General features: G+C 36.2%; 1 protein-coding gene across 4 annotated transcripts in view; it reads left to right on the top strand.

Moving 5' to 3' along the window:
- ALKBH8 (alkB homolog 8, tRNA methyltransferase) overlaps positions 1 to 18,536 on the top strand; it is a 62,892-nt gene extending 44,356 nt beyond the window's left edge. For all 4 annotated transcript variants that reach the window (XM_017547047.2, XM_037745201.1, XM_017547048.2 and 1 more), the window contains exons 10-12: positions 1,104 to 1,360; positions 11,650 to 11,799; positions 17,556 to 18,536. In XM_017547047.2, the coding sequence (XP_017402536.1) occupies positions 1,104 to 1,360; positions 11,650 to 11,799; positions 17,556 to 18,110 (962 nt within the window). In that variant the 3' untranslated portion in view covers positions 18,111 to 18,536. The remainder of the gene's footprint in view (positions 1 to 1,103; positions 1,361 to 11,649; positions 11,800 to 17,555) is intronic.
- The last annotated feature ends 4,551 nt before the right edge of the window (positions 18,537 to 23,087 follow it).

Below are 23,087 nucleotides of genomic sequence, written 5' to 3'. Positions count from 1 at the left end.
TTTTTTTTTTAAAGATGGAGTCTTGTTCTGTCACACCAGTGTGCAGTGGTGTGATCTCGGCCCACCGCAACCTCTACCTCTCAGTTTTAAGCAGTTCTCCTGCCTCAGCTTCACAAGGAGCTGGGATCACAGGCGTGCACAACCACACCCCACTAATTTTTTGTTCCTTTGTTTGTTTTGTATTTTCAGTAGAGACAGGGTTTCACCATGTTGGCCAGGATGTTCTTGAACTCCTGACCTCAGGTAATCCACCTGCCTTGGCCTCTCGGAGTGCTGGGATTACAGGCGTGAGCCACCACGACTGGCCTGCTATGTGAGTTCTAATTATTGTCTTAGTCTTGTCTGTGGGTTCTTTAGGAACACTACTCCTTCTTCCTTTATTGTCTAGAACACTACCCATAAAAAGTCACAGACTTTGGCAGAAGACAAAGGAAGATTATGCCATAGCAGAGAACAAGCAAGGATTTAAAATGAGTGTTAGACATTATTACAGAGAACAGGGAACAACTTTAAAATTAGGGACAGTGTATTCTAAATTTCCACTGTCATCAGCTCTGCTTGGTGGTGTTCTCCCTGGGGTTTGCTTATTCTACTGAAGTAGGCAACTTAATGCAGTCATTGAGAATGCGGGTTCTGGAGTCTACACTGCTTGGGTTCAAATTGTGGCTGTATGACTTACTATCTCTGTCTTTAGGAATGTTCTTTAAGTTCTTTGTGATTCTGTTTTGTCCTCTCTAAGTGGATGTAACAGTACCTATCTCGTTGCATTACTGTGAGAATTGAGACAATGCTTAGAAACAGCTTCAAATAGTGCTCAGTAAATACTTGCACTTATTACCAGATGACACTGTGCCTCCAGGTCTTGTTCTTCTTCTGAGAGCCCTAGGGTCCCGAGAACTCCTATCTTCTTTACCTGCCAAGGTTAATTTAGCTAAACTTTTCCCATGTAGGCCAGACCTATTAAGATGCTTTTCTGGATAAGATGACTTTTAATCCCGAGATTAAATTTGAATTGATTTTATTTTTTCATTTAAGAAAACTTGATACCATATGAGTCATTCCCATAAAAAAGAAAGGTGTACATTGCTTTGTTTTTCATTAAGGTTACCCTTTGGTCTGTGATAGCCAGAGGAAAGAGACTCCTCCCTCATTTCCAGAGAGTGATAAAGAAGCCTCACGGCTGGAGCAAGAGTACGTCCATCAAGTTTATGAAGAGATTGCTGGGCACTTCAGCAGCACGAGACATACCCCTTGGCCACACATTGTGGAGTTTTTGAAGGCTTTGCCAAATGGCTCTATAGTCGCTGATATTGGATGTGGTAATGGAAAGTATCTCGGCATCAATAAGGAGTTATATATGGCAAGTAATGTTGCTTTTGGCTTTCTTTTTGCTTAATTTGCTGTGGTTATCATCATCTTTCTTCCTCATGATAAAATGCTATTTTTTTAGTTCATTGCCAAAATGTTATAACCAACAGATTCAAAATTAATGAACACTGCCCCATTCTTTCTTATTCCTCTAGGAATTTATGGGCACACCATCATTATATAATTTTTTTCTCCCTTTAAATTTTGCTTTCTACCAGTATTATTTTATTAGTAAAACTATCTTATAGTTATAAAACTCTTTATAGATTAGAAAGAATTTTTATAGAAATCTTTATTGTGGCTTGGATCTCCCTAAGTAAGAAGAAGAGAAAGCTGATATTTTCATCTATCTTTTGTAGAATGAAGAAATTGGGGCTCACAGTGGTCATATTAATTTCCTGATGTCATATAATTAGGGGCAATAACTGGAACTTGAACTTATGTTTTCTACTCTAAATTTTACTCACAGCAGAAAAAAATTTTCTATTTATTGATATCTTACTGTTGAGAAAACTAAGGCTCAAATAGATTAAAATCTTGACAAAGGTTACCATGCTAGACCCAGAATTTGAGCCTATTTCTGTCTGATTCCAGAGTGTCTGTTTTCAGTTGCTATTATTTTTTTTCTATGAGCCTTTTTTTTCTGCTGTGCTAAGAGGTAGAACGTTCTTGTATTAGTGTGTTGTTGTAAGTAATCATATTTTAACGTTGCTCTGTGAGGACTGGAGCTTCCCCTTCTCAAGATTAGGAGATTTAGGATGAGAATAAGGGAGTAGGTAAAAAGAACGAGAGCAGTTGACGTTCCTGGGTTATTGGAGTATGTCAGATTGCTTCTCTTCTTTGTTTTTACTCCATCCTAGAAATTGTGCACCTTCTTGAAGAAAGTTACTACAATTGTCTCTTGGTATATACAATTGAAGCCAAATTAAAATAATAAAATGCATATTTAATGATCATAAATGATTTAGTGTAAAAGGGAAAAGTGATTTACCATTCTTCTAAGAGATTACATTTTTATCACCCCCACATGAGCAACAGTGGCTGTTCTGTACAGGGCCATACATCTCAAATGCCTCTCTAGTTACAGTCACCTAGGATTCTACCAAGGAAGTACAAAAAATGCATTGAAAAAAGTACATTAGTCCCTTGGTATCTGTGGGGAATTAGTTCCAGGACCCTGTGGATACCAAAATCTGCAGAAGCTCAAGTCTCTGATACAAAATTATATAGTATTTGCATATAAGCCGTGCACATCCACCTGTATATTTAAAATTAACTATAGGTTATTTATGATACATAATACAATGTATATGCTATGTAAGTAGTTGTTAGACTGTATTGCTTAGAGACTAATGACAAGAAAACAGTCTATATGTATTCAGTAAAGATGGTTTTTTGCTTTTTTTTTTTTAATATTTTGACCTGTGGTTGCTTGAATCCACGGATGTGGAACTCATAGATACAGAGGGCTGGTTGTATTACAGCTTAGGAAGTGTAGAGTTTGTACATTAACAGGCATATAAAATAATAGCTTTCATCAAGATAAGACATTGATATTCATTTATTGTTACCATGTTTATAATTAAATTTTAATTTATAAAGAACAAGGCCTAGTGAGTTAAGTTTGTTCATGTTGAAGAGGAAATAGATCTTTGATGTGTCACTTAAAATCACAGCTAACCACAGTTCAGAACAAGGTGACATTTTCTAGTGTTTTAATCTAAAGATAGTCCAAAAATGTTTCTCAGTTGACTCTGCTTTTGCACTTTCTTGTTGATAATCCATGGTTTTATCTAGTCAGATATCATTCGTGACAGTGAAACTAGGTCAAAATCAACTATGCTGGTTCTGTTACAGTTGAGAAGAATGATTTCTTGATAAACAGGAAACAAAATCTGCAGCTGATTCAAGAGGGAATGTATTTGGAAGGATTGGAAAATCATAAGTACACTCACTCTCTGTTAACCATATTCTGTTTATCAGCAGCAGTCGGCATGTAATTCCTTCCTGTCTGTTGTTCCCCGGAGCTTACTGCATTGCCTCATCTCCAGGCATACAGTACTTGACAGTAGTAGAAGCTTACATTAGTGGTTTGTTGAATGGTGAGGAGCAAACCTGTGAATTTACCTTCAGTTCTTTACGTGAAAACCAGAATGTAAACAGTGCTGTGTTTGGCAGCCTTGAAGGAATGTGGCAACCTCAAAATGGGTGGGTGTTACTGCAGGATAAAATTACCTTTAGGATCTAGAGTTCCCTTTTTATGTAGAATCCTGGATACTCCTTATTCCATATGTTATGATGACTACTATTTTCATAGCATTTCAATGGTTAATTATTTAGTATAGATCATTTAATTTGACTCTCATATTCACCCTGATAAACAGGTATTTTTCTCTTTACTTTTTAGATGAGGAAACAGAGGCTTTGAGATAGTTAAGTAGCTCTCCTAGGTTATTCAGCTTGTTATTGCTGAAACCAGGATTCACATTCAGAGTTTACAAGTTGAGCATCCCTAATATGAAAATTTGAAATCTCAAATGCTACAACATCTGAAACTTTTTGAGTACCAATATGATGCTCAAAGGAAATGTTCACTGGTGGATTTCAGATTTTAGATTTTCACATTAGGGACTCTCAACCGGTATGTATTCTGCGGATACTCCAAAATCCAAAAAATTCTAAAATCTAAAACACTTCTGGTCCCAAGCATTTGAAATAAGGGATATTCAACTTGTGGTATGCTCTTTTCACTGTACTTTACTGCTTCTGTTTATTTCTCTGCACTTTATTAAACTATATATTACCAGTCTAATTTTCCTACAAGTGCATATTTTTAACAGTTTTTTAAATGTATATTTTAAAAATAAAATTAATGTAACCAGTAGGGTGCAGCGGCTTATGCCTATGATCTCAGTGATGAGGGAGGATCGCTTGAGGCCAGGAGTTCAAGATTAGCATGGGCAACATATCAAGATTGCATCTCAATAAAAACAAAAAAAGTAGCTAGGCATGGTGGTGCATGCCTGTGGCCCCAGCTACCCAGGAGACTGCGACAGGAGTTCAAGGCTGCAGTGAACCGTAATTGTACCACTGCACTTACTCTGGGTGACAGAGTGAGACTCTGAGTCTAAAAATAAATACATGCATACATACATAACCATCATTCAGAAAATTGATGAAAAGAGAGGTATTTGCATAATCCTGTCACCCTATTGTGATGAATATCCTTCTAGTGTTTTTCCTAATAATGTTTTATATATAATGAATGTGTATATAATTTGATAACTCATTTATCTCACTTATTTCCGTTCTAATATATAATCTAACAATGTTTCTGAATTTTATAATACAGTATTTTTTCACTATTTTATTTTAAAATTAAAGTTACTAAAAACGTTTTTAAAGGACAGATGAAATCATATGTATTTATCGTATATGATATGATGTTTTGAAGTATATATACATTATGGATTAACAAAATCTAGCAAATTAACAAATTCGTCACCTCACAAAGTTGCCATTTTTTTGGTGAGAACACTTATCATCTATTCTCTTAGCATTTAAAAATACCATACATTGTTGTTAACTATAGTCACCATGTTGTATTGTAGATCTCTGCAATTTATTCCTCCTGTCTAACTGAAATTTTGTCTTTTGACCAACATCTCCACAGCTTCCCACTCCTCAGCTGTCGCAGTCGCTAGTAGCTACTGTTCTACTTCTAGTTCTATGAGGTCAACTTTTTTGGATTCCAAGTATGAGTAAGATCAGGCAATGCTTGCATTCCGTGTCTGGCTTATTTGACTTAACCTGATGTCCTCCAGGTTTATCCATGTTGTTATAAATTGCAGGAGTTTCTTCTTCGTTATAGCCAAATAGTATTCCATTGTGTATATAAACCATGTTTACTGTATTCATCCATTGATGGATATTTAGAGTGATTCCATATCGTGGCTATGGTATATAATGTTGCAATAAACATGGGAGTGCAGGTAGCTTTTTGACCTACTGATTTCATTTCCTTCGGATCTATAGCTAGCAGCGGGATTACTGAATCATATGGTAGTTCTATTTTTAATTTTTTTTTGAAACTTCCATACTGTTTTCCCTAGTGGCTGTCTTAATTTACATTCCCACCAACAGTGTGCAAGGGTTTCCTTTTCCCACATCCTCAAAACCATTTGTTATCTATTGTCTCTTTGATAATGGCCAGATCTAACAAGTGTGAGGTAATATCTCATTGTTTTAATTTGCATTTTCCTGATGATTAGTGATGTTGTTGAGCATCATTTCATGTACTTGGCCATTGGTATGTCTTTTTTAAAATAATGTACATTCAGGACCTTTGCCTATTTTTAAATCAGATTATTTGTTTTCTTGTAATAGAGTTCTTTATATATTTTTGTTTTGTTTTGTTTTTGAGACAAAGTCTTGCTCTGTTGTCTAGGCTGGAGTGCAGGGGCATGACTGGCTCACAGCAGCCTTGACTTTGTGGGCTCAATTGATCCTCCCACCCCAGCCTCTAGTAGCTGGGACTACAGGCATGTACCACCACACCCAAAAAAAAAAAATAATAATTTTTGTATTTTTTGTAGAGATGAAGTTTTGCCATGTTACCCAGGCTGGTCTGATACTCCTGGACTGAAGTGATTCACCCGCCTTTGTCTCCCAAAGGGTTGGGATTACGGTTGTGAGCCACTGTGCCCAGCCTGTTTATATATTTTGGGTATTAATTCCTTATCAGTTGTATAGTTTGCAAATATTTTCTCCCATTCTGTAGGTTGTCTCTTCCCTATGATGATTGTTTCCTCAAGTTGAAGCTTTTTAGTTTGATCTAATCCCATTTGTCTATTTTTGCTTTAGTTACCTTTGCTTTTGGGGTCATATCCAAAAAAATTATTGCCCGTGCCAAGATCGCGGAGCTTTTCTTATAAGTTTTCTTCTAATAATTTCATAATTTTGGGTCTTTTATTTAAGCCTTTAATCCATTTTGAACTGATTTTCATAGGTGGTATGAGATAAGGGTTTAATTTCATTCTTCTGCATGTGAATATGCAGTTCCTCCACCACTTATTGAAAAGACTTAGACTTTATTAATATGCTATTAGGTAGAAGTTACTGGAAATTTGGTTGTGTTCTGTTTGGAAGTATTCTAAATAACACTGTAATGAACATGTAGATTGAGAGTCAGTGGGAAAAGATGGAGGAACATGGATTTTGGAATGAGAAACACCGGGTTTAAAATTTTTGTTTCATCATTTAATGACTTTGAGCTTTGAGCAAGTTACTTATTTTCTTTGAGATGAAATTTTCTCATCTGTAATATGGTGACAATAATAACTAAAAGTGTGTTATGAGGATTAAGTGCATTGATACAAAGAATCTGCTTTTAATCTATATGTGTACTCAGGAAAAGGCAGTTATTGTTAGCCTGGTTAACGTTTTCCCTATTGTGATTTATTTTCTTAGGATACATTTTTAGAAAGGTAATTATTGGGTCAAAAGTTATAAACATTATTTTCTTCCTTAAAAAATGGTTTGTGTAATTGCTCTTTTAAATGATTGAGCCAATTTGTATTTTATATGAGAGGAAGTTCTGTCATACTGACATTGCCATAGTATATTTCAGTTTTTAAATATTTTTGATAGTTTAATGGAAGAAAAATGGAACTTTGTTTTAGTTTGCACATTTGCTTATCAGGTTGAATGTATTTTATTCTTACTTGTACTTCCACAATTACATATTTTGTTTAGGATTTTAAAAATTATGTAAAAGTATAGGCTGGGCACCGTGGCTCATACCTGTACTTCTAGCACTTTGAGAGGCTGAGGTGGGAAGACTGCCTGAGACCAGGAGTTCAAGACCAGCCTGGGCAACATGGCGAGCTCTTGACTCTCCAAAGAAATTAGAAAATTAGCCAGGCATGATGGTGTGCACCTGTATTCCCAGCCACTCAGGAGGCTGAGGTGGGCGGATCACTTGACTTCAGGAGGCAGAGGCTGCAGTGAGCTGTGTTTGTGCTACTGCACTGCAGCCTGGGTGACAGAGTGAGACCCTATCTCCAAAAAAAATACACACACCCACACACATTTTAAGCCCAGTATATGTTTTAATGTCATTGATCTTCACCCAGTACACAGAAATATGTAGCTTTACATGAGTCCTTGAATATACGTGGTTTTTATCAGTAAGCTATTTTCTGTCCTGTTGACATGATGCAGCATTATTATGGAGATTTTTCAAACACTTTTCTTGATTTAAAAAATTTAAAAATGGAAAGGGGAAGAGGAGAAAAAATAGTGACATGACTATAGTATAAGGAAGACAGGCAAAAAAAGTAAAAGGTGAAAGTAGTGAGCCAGGCGTGAGTCAGATAGTTGGTCAGTGGGGAATCTACATCAGACCTGGTGCTTTATTGCAAAAATTGGCCTTGCTGTTTCTTGTTGGTGAAAATGAGTGTTGTGTACAAATAGCTGTAAGAGCCTGGCAAGAAGAGGGAAATCTCTTGTTTTGTTTGGCTGTTGTTCTTCTCCATGTTCTGTCTTATCTGTGGTTCTCAGATAATAACTTTCCTCATCTGAGTAACTATTGAGTTCTATCCCTGAGGATTTTTTTTAATAGGCAGGTGGGATTTCTTTCTGTTGACTTTTAGCAGCTATCTGTCAGAATTGGGCATACTTGAAACTTCCAATTCTATGAACGGAATTTAAATGTAACAAAAAAGGAGACAAGCACCAAAATATAATGTTCAGATTATTTGAGTGGTATTGTCGTCTTGATACTGTGATTGTTGGCTGATGGCATAGAATATGGATGAAAATAAATAATAAGTAATAATCCAGGCATGCATCTTACATGGGCAAAGGGTGCAATTAATTGGGAATCATGCCATTATTATGACTAATAGGCCCTTAGTACTTTTTATCTTAAAATATTTTAAAGATAAATTGCTGTACTTTATCTCTAGCTTGTAATCTTTTATTTTACTTTAAAATTAAAGCAGCTCCAGGATAAAATATAGAAGCTGTTTAATACCGATTACAAATTAAGCAAACTCATTAAGTATGACTAGCATGGCAATGTGATTTAACTCAGTAAGAATTTTTTTTTTATTTCCGTTCTTTTATTGTGCCTTTAAAATATAAACTTTGTAATGTAATGTTGCATTTTAAGATCTTTTTCTTCCTCTCGGGAATTAATAACATAGCACTTTAAGGAACTTTTCATAAAAATGCTATTTTTTGGTAAATTGAATGTCACTACTTATCAGAGACAATATTACATTCTTCACTGTATTTAAGTTTTAAAAGCCTATCTGAAATCTGTATATGCTTGCTGGTCTAAGAAAAAGCCAAATTAAAAAAGATTTTTTAAACTTTGAGTTTAGGTTCAGGGGTACATGTGCTGGTTTGTTAAACAGGTAAATTCCATGTCACAGGGATTCAGTGTACAGATTACAGTATTTCATCACCCAAGTTAGTAAGCACAATACCTGATAGGTAGTTTTTTGACCCTTCCCTCCTCCCTCCTTCTACTCTTAAATAGACCCAAGTGTCTGTTGTTCCCTTCATTGTGTCCGTGTGTACTCAGTATTTAGCTCTTATGAGTGAGAACATGCAGTATTTGGTTTTCTGTACCTGCATCAGTTTGCTTAGGGCAGTGGCCTACAGCTTCATCCATGTTGCAGCAAACAACATGATCTCATTCTCTTTTATGGTGGTATAGTATTCCATGGTGTGTAACACACTTGTTTACCCAGCCTACTGTTGATGGGCACCTAGGTTGATTACTATTTGAATAGTGCCACAGTGAACATATGTGTGCATATGTCTTTATGGTAGAACTATTTATATTCCCTTGGATATATACCCAATAATGGAATTGCTGGGTTGAATGGTAATTCTCTTTTAAGTTTGTTGAGCAATTGTCAAACTGCTTTCCATAGTGGTTGAACCCATTCCCCCTAGCAGTATATAAGAATTCTCTTTTTTCTGCAACCTCACCGGCATGTTATTTTTTGACTTTTTAAAAGTAGCCATTCTGACTGGTCTGAAATGGTATCTCATTGTGGTTTTGATTTACATTTCTCTAATGATTAGTGATGTTGTGACCTTTTTCATATAGTTGTTGGCCACATGGATGTCTTTTGAAAAGTATCTGTTCATGTCTTTTGAAAACTATCTGTTCTTGTCTTTTGCCCACTTCTTAATGGGACCGTTTGGTTTTTGTGTGTTAATTTGTTTAAGTTCCTTATAGATTCTGCATATAAGACCTTTGTCAGATGCATCGTTTGCACATATTTTCTCCCATTCTCTAGGTTGTCTGTTCACCCTGTTGATAGTTTATTTTGCTGTATAGAAGCTCTTTAGTTTAATTAGGTCCCATTTGTCAATTTTCGTTTTTGTGGCTGTTGTTTTTGGTGTCTTTGTCATGAAATCTTTGCCAGAGCTTATGTCCAGAATGGTATTTCCTAAGTTATCTTCCAGAGTTTTTGTAGTTTTAGGTTTTACATTTAATCTGTCTTGTGTTGATTTTTATGTATGGTGTAAGGAAGGTGTACAGTGTCAGTCTTCTACACATGGCTAGCCAGTTATCCCAACAGGTTTGATATGAGCATTCATATCAGAAGGGCCAAGGGAAACTTAGGATCAGTGCTCATTATGTCAAAAAATTAAATGTGTAAATATACACTTTAGGTGGCTACTTCTATTTGACTAAATCTGCTTATGTAATTCTTTTCTCTATTATAGAGATTGCGTTAAGAAAAAATTATCCAGGGATAATGATTAATCAGTGATTTAACATTTTTTGTGGCCTGGTATGGTGGTTCATGCCTATAATCCCAGCACTTTGGGAGGCTGAGAAGGATGGATGACTTGAGCCCAGGAGTTTGAGGCTAGCCTAGGCAACATGGCGAAACTCCATCTCTACAAAAAATACAAAAAAAAAAAAAAAAATGTTGGGCATGGCAGTGTGCATCTATAGTCCCATCTGCTTGGAAGATTGAGGCAAGAGGATTGCCTGGGCCTGGGAGGTGGAGGCTGTGGTGGGCTGTGAGACCCTGTCTCCAAAAAAAAAAAAATTTCTTAAGTGCCTCCCATTTATTCTTCAATTTACATGGGCATATTGCAAAATGTGTGTGTGTGTGTGTGTGTGTGTATGTGTGTCTATATATTACATACATATTTGATATTCTTAGAACTAAGCAGCAAAACTGTGTACAACAACAACAAAGTAGAGAGAAAGAAGGTGGGAAAACCCAGCTCCTAAACACTTCTCACAGAACCAGATGCATGCATAAGGTGTGCTAGGTCTCACCTGTTTGAGGACAGAAAAGCATGTTGCTAGCTGCCCTCCATGCCATCAATCCTATAGGATTGTTTGGGTGTATGAAAAGGTTTAATTAAATAACATTTTATAAATTTCGAATTCAGCACTTTACAGGTATTGATCGACTTACCACCTATGCAATTTACGACCATTCGACTTTACGACCACAATCGCTAGCCACAACTGCTCCGCGTCTGGCAGCGCAAATGTTGCCCAGCTGGGCATACGACAGTGCGGGCCAGCTTCTGGCAGCACTACCATCTCCGCGTGTACCATTTCAACTGTACATATAGCCTACTCAACTTATGACCAAATCATGTTATGACCAGTCCGTGGTCCTGACCGTGGTCGTAAGTCGAGCACTAGCTGTATTCTTGATAAGTTTTGGCATTTAGTGGAAAAAGAAAAAAAATTATTTTTTTGTTTTGGGATTTTATTTTCTGATTGTAAAAGTAATCCATGTTGAAAAGTATAAAGAAGCAGAAAAATAATTGCCCATCCTCCTGCTATCTGGGTCATTACAATATAGTATATATGGTAATGAGAGATATCGTAGAACATCTTATTTGTAGCTCCCCCAAAAGACTATGTTTATGGGATACTTTCCAGTTTTAAATGTGTGATATTACAGAAACATCCAGATTCTGAATGGTCATGAATTTGCTGTAAATTTGGACCTCCCATTTCCACCACTGTCATTTTTGTTCTCGTCATTTTGTTTCACTGATTGGAGTTCTGTTTGATATCTGTAAAGGTAATAAATGCTTCCCTTACAATTATATATTCTGATTTTGTACTGGCTGTAAGAACTGATAATATCATGGTGTCAGACCATTTCACAATGAATATGAGATCTTTATATTCATTATATATACTTTAAGGTATGGAATAAGCTCATAATTTCCTGTGATATTTAAACAAAATGTGATGAAATTCCTTCTCTGTTACAGATTGGTTGTGATCGTAGCCAAAACCTTGTGGACATTTGCAGAGAGAGGCAATTTCAGGCTTTTGTCTGTGATGCATTGGCAGTACCATTCCGCAGTGGATCTTGTGATGCCTGCATTTCCATTGCTGTTATTCATCATTTTGCAACAGCAGTAAGTATGGTCTGTCTTTCTCTTAAGAACTTGTAGCTAAAGCAGCAGGAAAAGTTCATGAATTTTGCTGATTTGGGACCCCGTTTTAGCTTTTCAGCTCTTTCTTTTCTCTTTTCTTGTCACAGTTTGCCGTCTTTGTAAGAGAACATGCAGAATGAAGGTGGGCGCCTATTTGAGTATCTTCTACTTAGAGTCCTGATGGGACTTCATGCTTTTATTGCTGTATGCTTTTGCTCCTTTTCTACCTCAAGTCTCATTCAGTTTTAAATGCCTTCCTTCAAACCCACCGAGTCACAGAATTTTAGCTGGAAGAGACTTTGAAATCAGCATCTCTAGGCCTCTTGAGTACACTGTCTCCTCAGACTGTGAGTCCCTTCCCTATTTCTTTCTCAGCTTTCTTTCTCAACCCATAGTTTTATCCCTGACTTGTTACTTCTTCCTTTCTTCCTATAAATTTCTGTTTTTCTTCCTTTCCTATTCTTTTTTTCAAAACTCTGTCTTATTTAGCTAGTAGTAGTGTGTTGATTCTTTTAGTATGTTCTTAGTTTTAAAATAAATGAATTTAATATTTAATATTTTCTTTTAAGAACAAAAGGCCACTTATTTTTCTTGGGTGTCAGCAATTGATCCCCTGATCTAAGCAATAGCTTTATAGCTCACCTTATGGGTCACCAGCAGTTTCAGTAGACCTTATGACCTTAACTGAGTTCAAAACAAATCAAAACAAATCAGAAAACTGTCTGTGTCATTAGTCTCTTCAATTGCTAGCTTGCCAGCTCTTTAATAATAACCAAGAGATTCGGCTGGGCTGCAGCAAACAATATTAGGCTCTTTACGGCACAAGTCACTAGGCTTCAGTACACTTATAGGCATTATTGCAAATGGAGAAAGTATTGAAAGGAGCAGCTATACCAGTAAATTTTAAAATCCCCATGATTTGGAAGAAATGTTTGGCAGACATTGGTTGCTTCAGCTACAACTCAGTGGTTATAACTTATTACTGTAATTTATTTTCAAGTTATAAAAGGCAATAATGTACACAAATATATCCATTCCTTGCAATTGCAAATATGTTGGATACTCTACCTTGTATGACGTTCTGTGTAATCATCTTAGAAATCTGTTATGTCCAACTTTTTCTGTGTATCTATTGTCATTTATTTAAAAAATAATTCATTGACCGCATGCAAAAGAATGAAGTTGGATCTTTACATTATGCCATATACATAAAAATACTCAAAATGAATTAAAGACATATACAGAAAAGCTAAAACTATAAGATTCCAAGAAGAAAACAGGAGAAAGCCTTCATAACATTGTATTTGGCAATGATTTCTTGGATATGATACTAAAAGCACAGGCAACAAAGCAAAAAATAGATAAATCAGACTTCATCAAAATTAAAAACTTGTACATCAAACGACACTATCTGCAGAATGAAAAGGCAGCCCACAAAATGGGAGAAAATATTTGCAAATTGTGTATCTGATAAGGTGTTAATATCTACAATATATAAAGAACAACAAAAATCCAACAATAAGAAAACAATTAAAAACAAAGGACTTAAATAGACAGTTTTCCAAAGAAGATATGCAAATGGCCTTGAGCACATGAAAAGATACTCAGTGTCACTAATCATTAGGGAAATACAAATCAAAACCATAGTGAGATACCACTTCACACACATTAGGATGGTTATTATCAGAAATATAGAAACTAATGAGTGTCAGTGAGGATGTGGAGAAATTGGAACTCTTGGGCATTGCTGATGAGAATGTAAACTGGATCAGCCACTGTGGAAAACAGTACAGTGGTTCCTCAAAAAATTTAGCGTAGAATCACCATATGATTCAACAATTCCACTTCTAGATATATACCCAAAAGAATTGAAAGCAGGGACTTGAACAGGTATTTAATACACCCATGTTCATAGCCGCATTGTTCATAACAGCCAAAAGGTGGAAATAACTCAAATGTTCATTGATGGATGCATAGAAAAAATATGGTATGCACCTATATCGGAATATTATTCAGCCTTAGGAAGGAAATTCTGACGCATACTACAACATGGTTGTAACCTGAGGACACTATACTAAGTGAAATAAGCCAGACACAAAAGGACAGTATTATATCATTCTACTTATGTGAACTAGCTAGAATAGTTAAATTCATAGAGACAGAAAGTGGAACAGTTGTTACCAGAGGCTGTGGGAGAGGGGCATGGGAGTTGTTATGATTTAATTAATACAGAGTTTCAGTTTGGGATGATGAAAAATATTCTGGAGGTGGATAATAGTGTTGGTTGCACAACTGTATGAGCATAGTTAATGTCACTGAGCTGTACACTTAAAAATGCTTAGCACATTTTGTTACATATATTTTACCACAATAAAAATAAGCCATTGATGCCAGGTATGGTGGCTCACACCTGTAATCCCAGCACTTTGGAAGGCCAGAGCAAGTGGATCACTTGAGGTCAGGATTTTGAGGCCAGCCTGGCCAACAAAGCAAAGTCCCATCTCTACTAAAAATACAAAAGTTATCTGGGCGTGGTGGTGCATACCTGGAATCCCAGCTACTTAGGAGACTGAGACATAAGAATCACTTGAACCCAGGAGGTAGAAGTTGCAGTGAGCTGAGATCATGCCACTGCACTCCAGTCTGGGTGACAGAGAGAGACTCTGTCTCAAAAAAAAAAAAAAAAAAAAAAAAAAAAAAAAAAAAAAAAAAAAAAAAAAAAAGTCACTGAAAATTAGTTACACAGTACTATTAAGCAAATAGCTGGGCACAAGATGGAGAAGACTCAGTCCCTGCTTCATAGAGCTCATAGTTTAGTGGAGGATGCAGCTTTTATTTATTTATTTATTTATTATTTGTTGGATTTATACCAGCGCATGGGTGGTTCAGTGGTAGAATTCTCACCTGCCACGCGGATTTATGTGGTGTTGGTTGAATGCCATAGTTATGATTTGGACTTAGTCATTGAAAGGTCTAACACATGGGAATATCTTGATGAGATATATGCCTGGTAGAGATCATTTTTATGACACTGTGAAACATGATTTAGGGTGGAACATAAGATTTTATATGGAAAATCTCAGCCAAGTATCTGGAGACAATGAGGTAAGGGAATTAAAGTAAAAAAGTCTACTGACCTGTGCTATATCCCTTCACTACTACTGTGTTCTTTTCAACTGATGTATCTGTTTTAATCCAGTTTACATTCTGGTGCCAGTCTCTTCTTCCCTGACACCACTGCTTCTACTATTTGATATTCTTTTTACTTTTGTGACCTTGAACAAACATTTTTAGTGATTTCAGAATACTTAAGTCCCTCAGCTGTAAAATAATGATGACAATATCCTATCTCACAGGCCTGTCAGACTAAATGAGACAATACATAAAATACTTATTAGAGTATCTTACACATAATAAGAGCTCAGGAAATGTTAATTATTATTATTTTAATAATCTTTTTTTCAACTATTTTTATAAAATGGTCTCATCTTATTTTTTAGCGTAATTTCCCAATATTTCCTAGCTCCTTAAACCCAATTTGGAGAAATCCTCACTAAGCTTCCTCCTATTAATTCACTTCTCTATATATCAGTTATACTGAAGATGCTTCTTCCTATTTTAACATACAATCTGAGATTATTTCCTGGGCTTTTTAGCCATGTTGAATGGGTTACTTGGATGTACAATACAGTGTATGTTACTTTGATAATTAAAGAAGGCATTATCTGAGGCTAAGAGAGCTATGGAACTAGAAATACTAATTTGTCAAATATTGTATATATCTTAGTTCTCTATGATTGCCAGCCTTATCTCCATAATGTAGTTTATTGTTAAATTTTTCCTCTTTTGTTAGCTTGCTGATTAGATATTCTTATATTATTTTTTAACTGGTAACCCTAGACATTACAACATGTAACTCTGACATTATAGTCTACCTTAAATTGGCATGTTTACCCCTTCCTGACAATGTAAGACTTCATTGATAACTTTTAACCCCTTCTGCCTTTTATTGTACTATTATTATTTTATTGTTTTGAGCTCTTAGCCTTCATTTATATTTCTTCACATTATTTACCCTTTCTGGTATTCTTCCTTTTTTCCTGCATCTTCAGAGTTTCGGAGGAAGTAGGCTTCCTTTGCTTGAAGAGTTCTCTGTCCTATTTTCTTTAGTGTAAGTATACTGGTGATACATTCTCTCAGCTTGTGTGTATCTGAGATCTCTTTATGTTGCCTTCATCTTACAAATGATGTTTTTAGTAGGTATTGAATTCTTGATTGACAGTTTTCTGTATTTTCCCCTCTTTTTCATCTCTGTGATTCAATCTGGGTAATTTATACTGACCTGAACTATAGTTTAATACTTATCTTTGTAAATGTATCTAATTTGCTAAAAATTGAAATTCATCTTGTTTTCTAGAATTACTGACTTCTTAATATTTATCATTACTGAAATCCTTGATCTTTTCCTCTGGTTTTTTGAACATATTAACTATAGTTATTAAAAAGTCTTTGTCTGGGGATTTATTTCTATGGTCTGTTTTTTTTCCTCTGTTTTTCAGTCCTTTGTTCATCATTATTTTTAGCATACTTCATAATTTTTCACTGTATGCTGGGCATTTTATGTTAAAGATTTGGGTACTTTTTCTCTGAAGAAGGTTAGATTTTTCTAAGTGCAAGCAGATAAAGCATAAGCAGATCACTTGCATTCTGCAGAGAACTGATTTTATGCTTTATTGGGGATGATTTATATCTGTTTTACTTTTGTTCCTTCTTCTGTGATGTAGCCCTTCCAGTTCTCAAGTGAAAGCCTGGAATGTACTCCAAGGCTATTACACCTTAGCAGATCTTAAAGTCCAATGTCTGTCTCTCTAACATTGGCTGCTAAAATTTCTGTTTAGCATTTTAGCTTCCCAGCTGCTACTCTGCTAAGTTTCTTGGAATTTTACCCTATGTACATGCAACTTAGAAACTGGCAAATGCTTCAAAGGGTGTTTGCATAGAGATTTTTGGAACAATTTTCCTGCATCTCCTTTATCCATAACTCTGTCCTCCAGCGGCTTTGACCTCCTTATATGCCGAGCCCTATCCTTTCAGGCCACTAAGACTTCTGCATTCTCCTCATATTCTGTTAGCCCACATTATGGCTTAGCAGATAATCACAGGAAAAAGTTAGAGTCAATCTAGAGCTCACCTTGGTTTACTTTCCTTCTCTCAGGGATTATAGCCCTTCAAGGCCTGCTTGCAGGGCCTCTCTCTGGTACTTTAAGCAGCTGTTTTAGGTGTTTCACCCAGGCTTTCTGGTTGTTTTCAGTGGGAAAATTAAACCAACAACTTCATCGAGGCTATAAGTAGAAGTCTCTGTAGTATAGTTTACAGAATCCCTTTGTAAAAGCATTATATAGATGAGTAATATAAAAGTGCTTCATATTACCGCTTATAGCCCTATAAGAAGTCATTAGTTGTTTCGTGTATTCTAGCTAGACTGTTAAGGAAAAAGTGACAGGGAAGATTAACAGAAATAAAAATTTGCTCTTCTCTAATTTCTCTTTCCTAATCACTTTTTTTCTTAATCATAGAACAGAATGCCCTTTCCTCTTTTTTCCTCTTTTGTTTTATATAAGATATTTTGTTAGATTTTCTTACTGTTCATCCTAATTGAAAACAGTCCTATGGTCAGTTATATTTTCTGATTTCCTATCTCTTCTAGGTTGATAACGTGTTTGGGTTTATTTCATTAGGAACGTAGAGTGGCAGCTCTGCAAGAACTTGTTCGACTCCTGAGACCAGGTGGGAAGGCACTCATTTATGTCTGGGCAATGGAACAAGAATATAATAAGCAGAAGTCCAAGTATCTTAGAGGAAACAGAACTAGCCAAGAAAAGAAAGAGATGAACAGTGATACCTCAGTGCAGAGGTTGCTTGTGGAGCAAATGCCTGATATGGACAGTCCGGACTCAGCATCTTCTGTTCCTTCCATTAATGACTCTCAGGAGGGAAGATGTAATTCATGGCAAGTTTCTAATTCCAAGCTGCCTATTCATGTTAACAGGACTTCTTTTTATTCTCAAGATGTACTGGTTCCATGGCACCTTAAGGGAAACCCTGATAAAGGCAAACCTGTTGAGCCATTTGGTCCCATAGGATCCCATGACCCAAGTCCCGTGTTTCATCGTTACTACCATGTCTTCCGTGAGGGGGAATTGGAAGCTGCCTGCCAGGCTGTGAGTGATGTCAGAATTCTGCAAAGCTACTACGATCAGGGAAACTGGTGTGTGATTCTTCAAAAGGCCTGATTACTTACCTGAACACATCACATATAAAAAAGAAATGCTCATTTAAAATAAAAAAGAGAGAGAGAGAGACTAAATTACCCGTAAAGAGAAAATTTTGGGGAAAGTACCAAAGGAACGCTGAGAAAAATTTGGAAATAGGGATTCATTAGGAAACATTCAAATGGCTGTTGTTGGCTGACATCACAGATGTGATATAGGCACCTCCTACTTCCTTGCTAGAGACGACTTCTAAAAGTGATTGAAGCAGTTTGTGCAGTGTTTGTAATTCTTGGGTAAGAGTCCAGCATTTTGAAGATAACATTTTTTAGTAAAGTGCTACTAAATGTTCTAAATTATGTAAGATTTTAGGGAAGTAATTATATCATATGTTAATACAGAAAATATTCCTGGTCAGTGGAAAATTGTCTGAAGTTTTTTTGTTTGTTTGTTTGTTTTGTTTTGTTTTTTTTGAGACAGAATCTCGCTCCGCCGCCAGGCTGGAGTGCAGTGGCTCGATCTCGTGTCGCCGCAACCTCCGCCTCCTGGGTTCAAGCAATTCTCCTGTCTCAGCCTCCCGAGTAGCTGGGACTACAGGTGCGCGCCACCACGCCCAGCTAATTTTTGTATTTTTTAGTAGAGACGGGGTTTCACCATGTTGGCCAGGATGGTCTCCATTTCTTGACCTCATGATCTGCCTGCCTCTGCCTCCCAAAGTGATGGGATTACAGGCGTGAGCTACCGTGCCCAGCCTGAAATTTTACCTATCATTTTTAGCTCTGTAAAATCATAGACAATAACCATTCTGTTGCCATACCTGACTAGCCCAGGCCTGGACATATAGCGGGTGTCCAATAACATTTAGTCAATCAGATAATACCCAGAAGTTAGTAGGAGCTTCATTCAAAAACTAATTTTTGAACCCGACTGCATACCAATTACGATTTTAAGTCCTGGAAATGGAGCAGTGAATTAGAAAGAGCAAAGCTCTTGCCCCCATGGTGTTTACATTCTAGAAGAGGAGACAGACAGCAGGCAAATAAATAAATAGATAACTATGCATCAGATATGAGAAGAGGATTCACCTTGGAGCAAAAGATTACTTTAAATGGCTGAAGTAACTATTAACCCTGACTAATTTATTATTACCAAGAATTAATTAGTATTCCGAATTCATTGATCAGGGTGTTAAAAACAACCCAAATATGCTCCTTTAACTCCTTTGTTTAAATGACAAAAGTTAGAATGTGATTACTCAGACCTAACTGTGCCCTTGGAGCCAAAGCTGTGGTGTCATTATTGGTTATTTCTAGTTCATTCATAGTTTGTCCCAATTCAGTTTAATCAGGGGTTATTTTAAAAATCTATACAATATTGCATAATAGTAACCCAGTTAACTTACCACTTAGGTCAGGTTTCCAGGAGGAACAAAGGCAGAAAGTTAACCATAGGTCAAATTATCACATAGAATGGAAAGGCTTTTTTTTTTATTTTATTTTATTTTATTTATTTATTTTTTTTTTTTGAGACGGAGTTTCACTCATGTTACCCAGGCTGGAGTGCAATGGCGCGATCTCGGCTCACCGCAACCTCCGCCTCCTGGGTTCAGGCAATTCTCCTGCCTCAGCCTCCTGAGTAGCTGGGATTACAGGCACGCACCACCATGCCCAGCTAATGTTTTTGTATTTTTAGTAGAGACGGGATTTCACCATGTTGACCAGGATGGTCTCGATCTCTTGACCTTGTGATCCACCCGCCTCAGCCTCCCAAAGTGCTGGGATTACAGGCTTGAGCCACCGCGCCTGGCAAGGCTTTTTTTAAAAGAAAAAATTTCTCAAACACTTCACTCCCAGTATTCATTACTTTTGTAGTAGTAATGCTTAAGACTGTTTAAAGAAAAATTGCTTTCTGTGTATTATAGCTGCCTATATAATTAATATGTATTGTTATTAATGCTAGTGATACTTAATCTTGAAGCATCAAGTTTTCAGAAACCTGTAGTAATCAATTACAGGTTTTAGATGAGAGGATGATTATTTTTGTCATGGAATTTCAGTACAACCTCCAGATGTACTGGTCCCTCTGGATGAATTTATAAGGCTCATGATATAGGAAAAGTCATATAGGGCTAAAAATAGTTTTATTTCTGATATAAATTCTGGTACTTTACATCAGAGTTCGAAGTCAAGTTACGCTAATAAATTTTAAGATCCCAATGAAATAGATGATTTTTCTTTGAAGACGAAAAATACCAAAATTAATTCAAGCAGAGAGAGAAAATGGAATATGCTGAAAAACAGCATAGGAATTTAGAACTTGGCTCTAGAATCAGATTTCCTAAAAGTTGAATTCTAGATCTGCCATTTATTAGCTGTGGGATTCTGGGCAAATTTCTTAACTTTTCTATGCTTCAGTTTTCTTAGTTGTAAAATTGGAAGAGTTGTTATGAAAATTCACTGAAATGATCCTTGTGTAGATCATAGAATAGCATAAGAACATAGTATGCATTTGGGAAATGTTCATCATTATTATTCCCAAAGAAGGCTTAAAGGGTTTTAGGTATTGAGTGATACCAAATCTAATTTGTTAATTGTGTAATAAAAATCTATGTTCTTGCTGACTTTTTTTGGTTTGCTTATTCTTAAAAGTTGAGACAGATGTTTTAAAATTTGCCGCTGTGATGATGGATTCCTCTATTTTTCTCTGTAGCGTTGTCAATAGCAATAGTACAAATCTGGAAAAAGTCCAAATGTTCATCAACAGGAGAGTGAGTCTATTACAGTCAGTTCATACAGTATGTTACTACACAAGCAATTAAAGTGAATATACTTATAAGCTTTAATATAAATGAATTTCAGAAACAACGCTGAGTAAAAGAAGCCATATACAAAATAATTCCCTAAGATTTCTGCAGACTTTAGGAGTCCTCAAGGCCTCCCTTACTTCTAACACCAACTACAAAGTTCAGGGTCCCCAAAAGAACACCCACACTTCTGATGCCAACTACATGTTTGGGGTTCTTAAGACCATCATCAGGTTTGATAATTTGCTACAAGGCTCACAGAACTCAGCGAAACTGTTATACTCAGGGTTATAGTTTATTACAGTGAAAGGATACAAATTAAAATCAGCTAAGGGAAAGGTGTAGGGGCAGAGTCCAGGAGAGTTCCATGCATGGAGCTTTCAGTTGTCCTCTCCCAGTGGCATTGTGGACAGAACTGACTTCTCCCAGCAATGTTGTATGACAGTACAGGTGCAGTGTTGCCAACCAGGGAAGCTCACCCAAGCTTTAGTGTTCAGAGTTTTTATTGAGACTCAATCACACAGACATGGTTGACCACACATGTGGCTGACTTTTAGTCTTCAGTCCCTCTGGAGGTCAAGCTGATACTGCTTGGCCCAAAGTCCTCAGGGAAACAGACATGCTTATCAGGCAGCATATTCTAAGGGCTAGAGATCAGCTACCAGGAACCCAGGGCAAAAACCCAACCTCTCTTTGCATAAGGTTAACTCTGCTACACAATTTCCCTTAGGTAAAAGTTCAAAAACCAGTAGTATCAAAGCATATTTTTCAAGGCTGAGTAATATTTTTGGTTAGAGGGAAAGAGTGGCCTTCTTGTATGTCACAATGGTTTTTTTTTTCCCCTCGGTGGTATTTAAAATGGGTGTTTGTTTTGTGATAAACCAGTGATATGATTTTTATACTTTTTGTATCTATATTAGAAGCTTCAAAACTTAAAACAAGTTGCGACAAAGTTCTAAATTAGCACAGTTGAAATCTTTAAAAATATTTTTATATCAGCTTTTATGAGGTATAATTTGCCCATAACATTAACCAATTTTAACTGTACAATTTGATGAGTTTTGACAAATATAGTTATGTAATCATCACCACAGCCAAGATGGAGAACATTTCCATCACCCCCAGGAGTTTCCTCCTGCCCCTTTCAATCAGTCACTTCCTTCTACGGCAAACAGTGGTCTGTCCTTCTATTGCTATACTTTTGCCTCTTCTAGAATGGAAGAATATACTTAGTAGACAGTTGTGTCTGGCTTTTTTCACATTGGGCAGTGCTTTTGAGATTCATATGTGTTCTTGCATATAATTTATTTCTTTTTATTGCTGAATAGTATTGTATTATATAGATACATCACAACTTATCCATTTACTATTCTGGATTGCTTCCAGTTTGGAACTAATAGTTTTTAAAATCTATTATGAACATTTGAGAACACGCTTTTGTATGGACATAGGTTTTCATTTCTCTTGGGTAAACCTCAGAGTTGACTCCCTCGATCATATGGTAAGTCTATGTTTAACTTTATAAGACACGGCCAAACTATATTCCGAAGTGGCTCTACCAGTTTGCGTTCTCATCAGCAATATTTGAGTTCAATTACTCTACGTCCTTGTCGGCACTTGATGTCATCAGTCTTTAATTTTAGCCATTCTAGTTGGTGTGTAATGGTCTTTTTTTGCTTTAAATTTGCATTTCCATAATGACCAGTGATTTGGGGCATTTTACATATGCTTATTTTGCCGTTTGTATGTCTTGTTTGGTGAAATGCCTGGTCTAATCTCTTACCATTTTTAAAAAATTGACTTGTCTCCTTTTTAATGAGTTGTGTAAATTATGAGTATTCTGGATACAAGTACTTTATTACAGGTACATTTTGTAAGTATTCTCTCCCAATTTGTGGCTTGCCTTTTTATTTTCCTAGCAATACCTTTTGAAGAGCCAACATTTCAAATTTCGATGAAGTTCAGTTTATCAGTGTTTTAAATTTTATAGATCAAGCTTTTAGTGTCTTGTTTAAAAAATCTTCACCTAAACCAAATTGCTAACATTTTCTTTTGTATTCTAATCTCTGAGTTTTACAGTTTTAGCCCTTACATTCAGGTCTACCATCTATTTCAAATTAATTTTTGCTTGTGATGTGTGGTGGGAATTAGCTCATTTTTTTTTTTTTTTTCTATATGTGGCTATCTAGTTGTTTCAG

Source organism: Cebus imitator, unplaced genomic scaffold (assembly GCF_001604975.1).
Source record: "Cebus imitator isolate Cc_AM_T3 unplaced genomic scaffold, Cebus_imitator-1.0 Scaffold194, whole genome shotgun sequence".
NCBI classification, from domain to species: Eukaryota; Metazoa; Chordata; class Mammalia; order Primates; family Cebidae; genus Cebus; species Cebus imitator.
The sequence above is the reverse complement of the archived record's forward strand: the minus strand, read 5'-3'. Positions and strand labels throughout refer to the sequence as shown.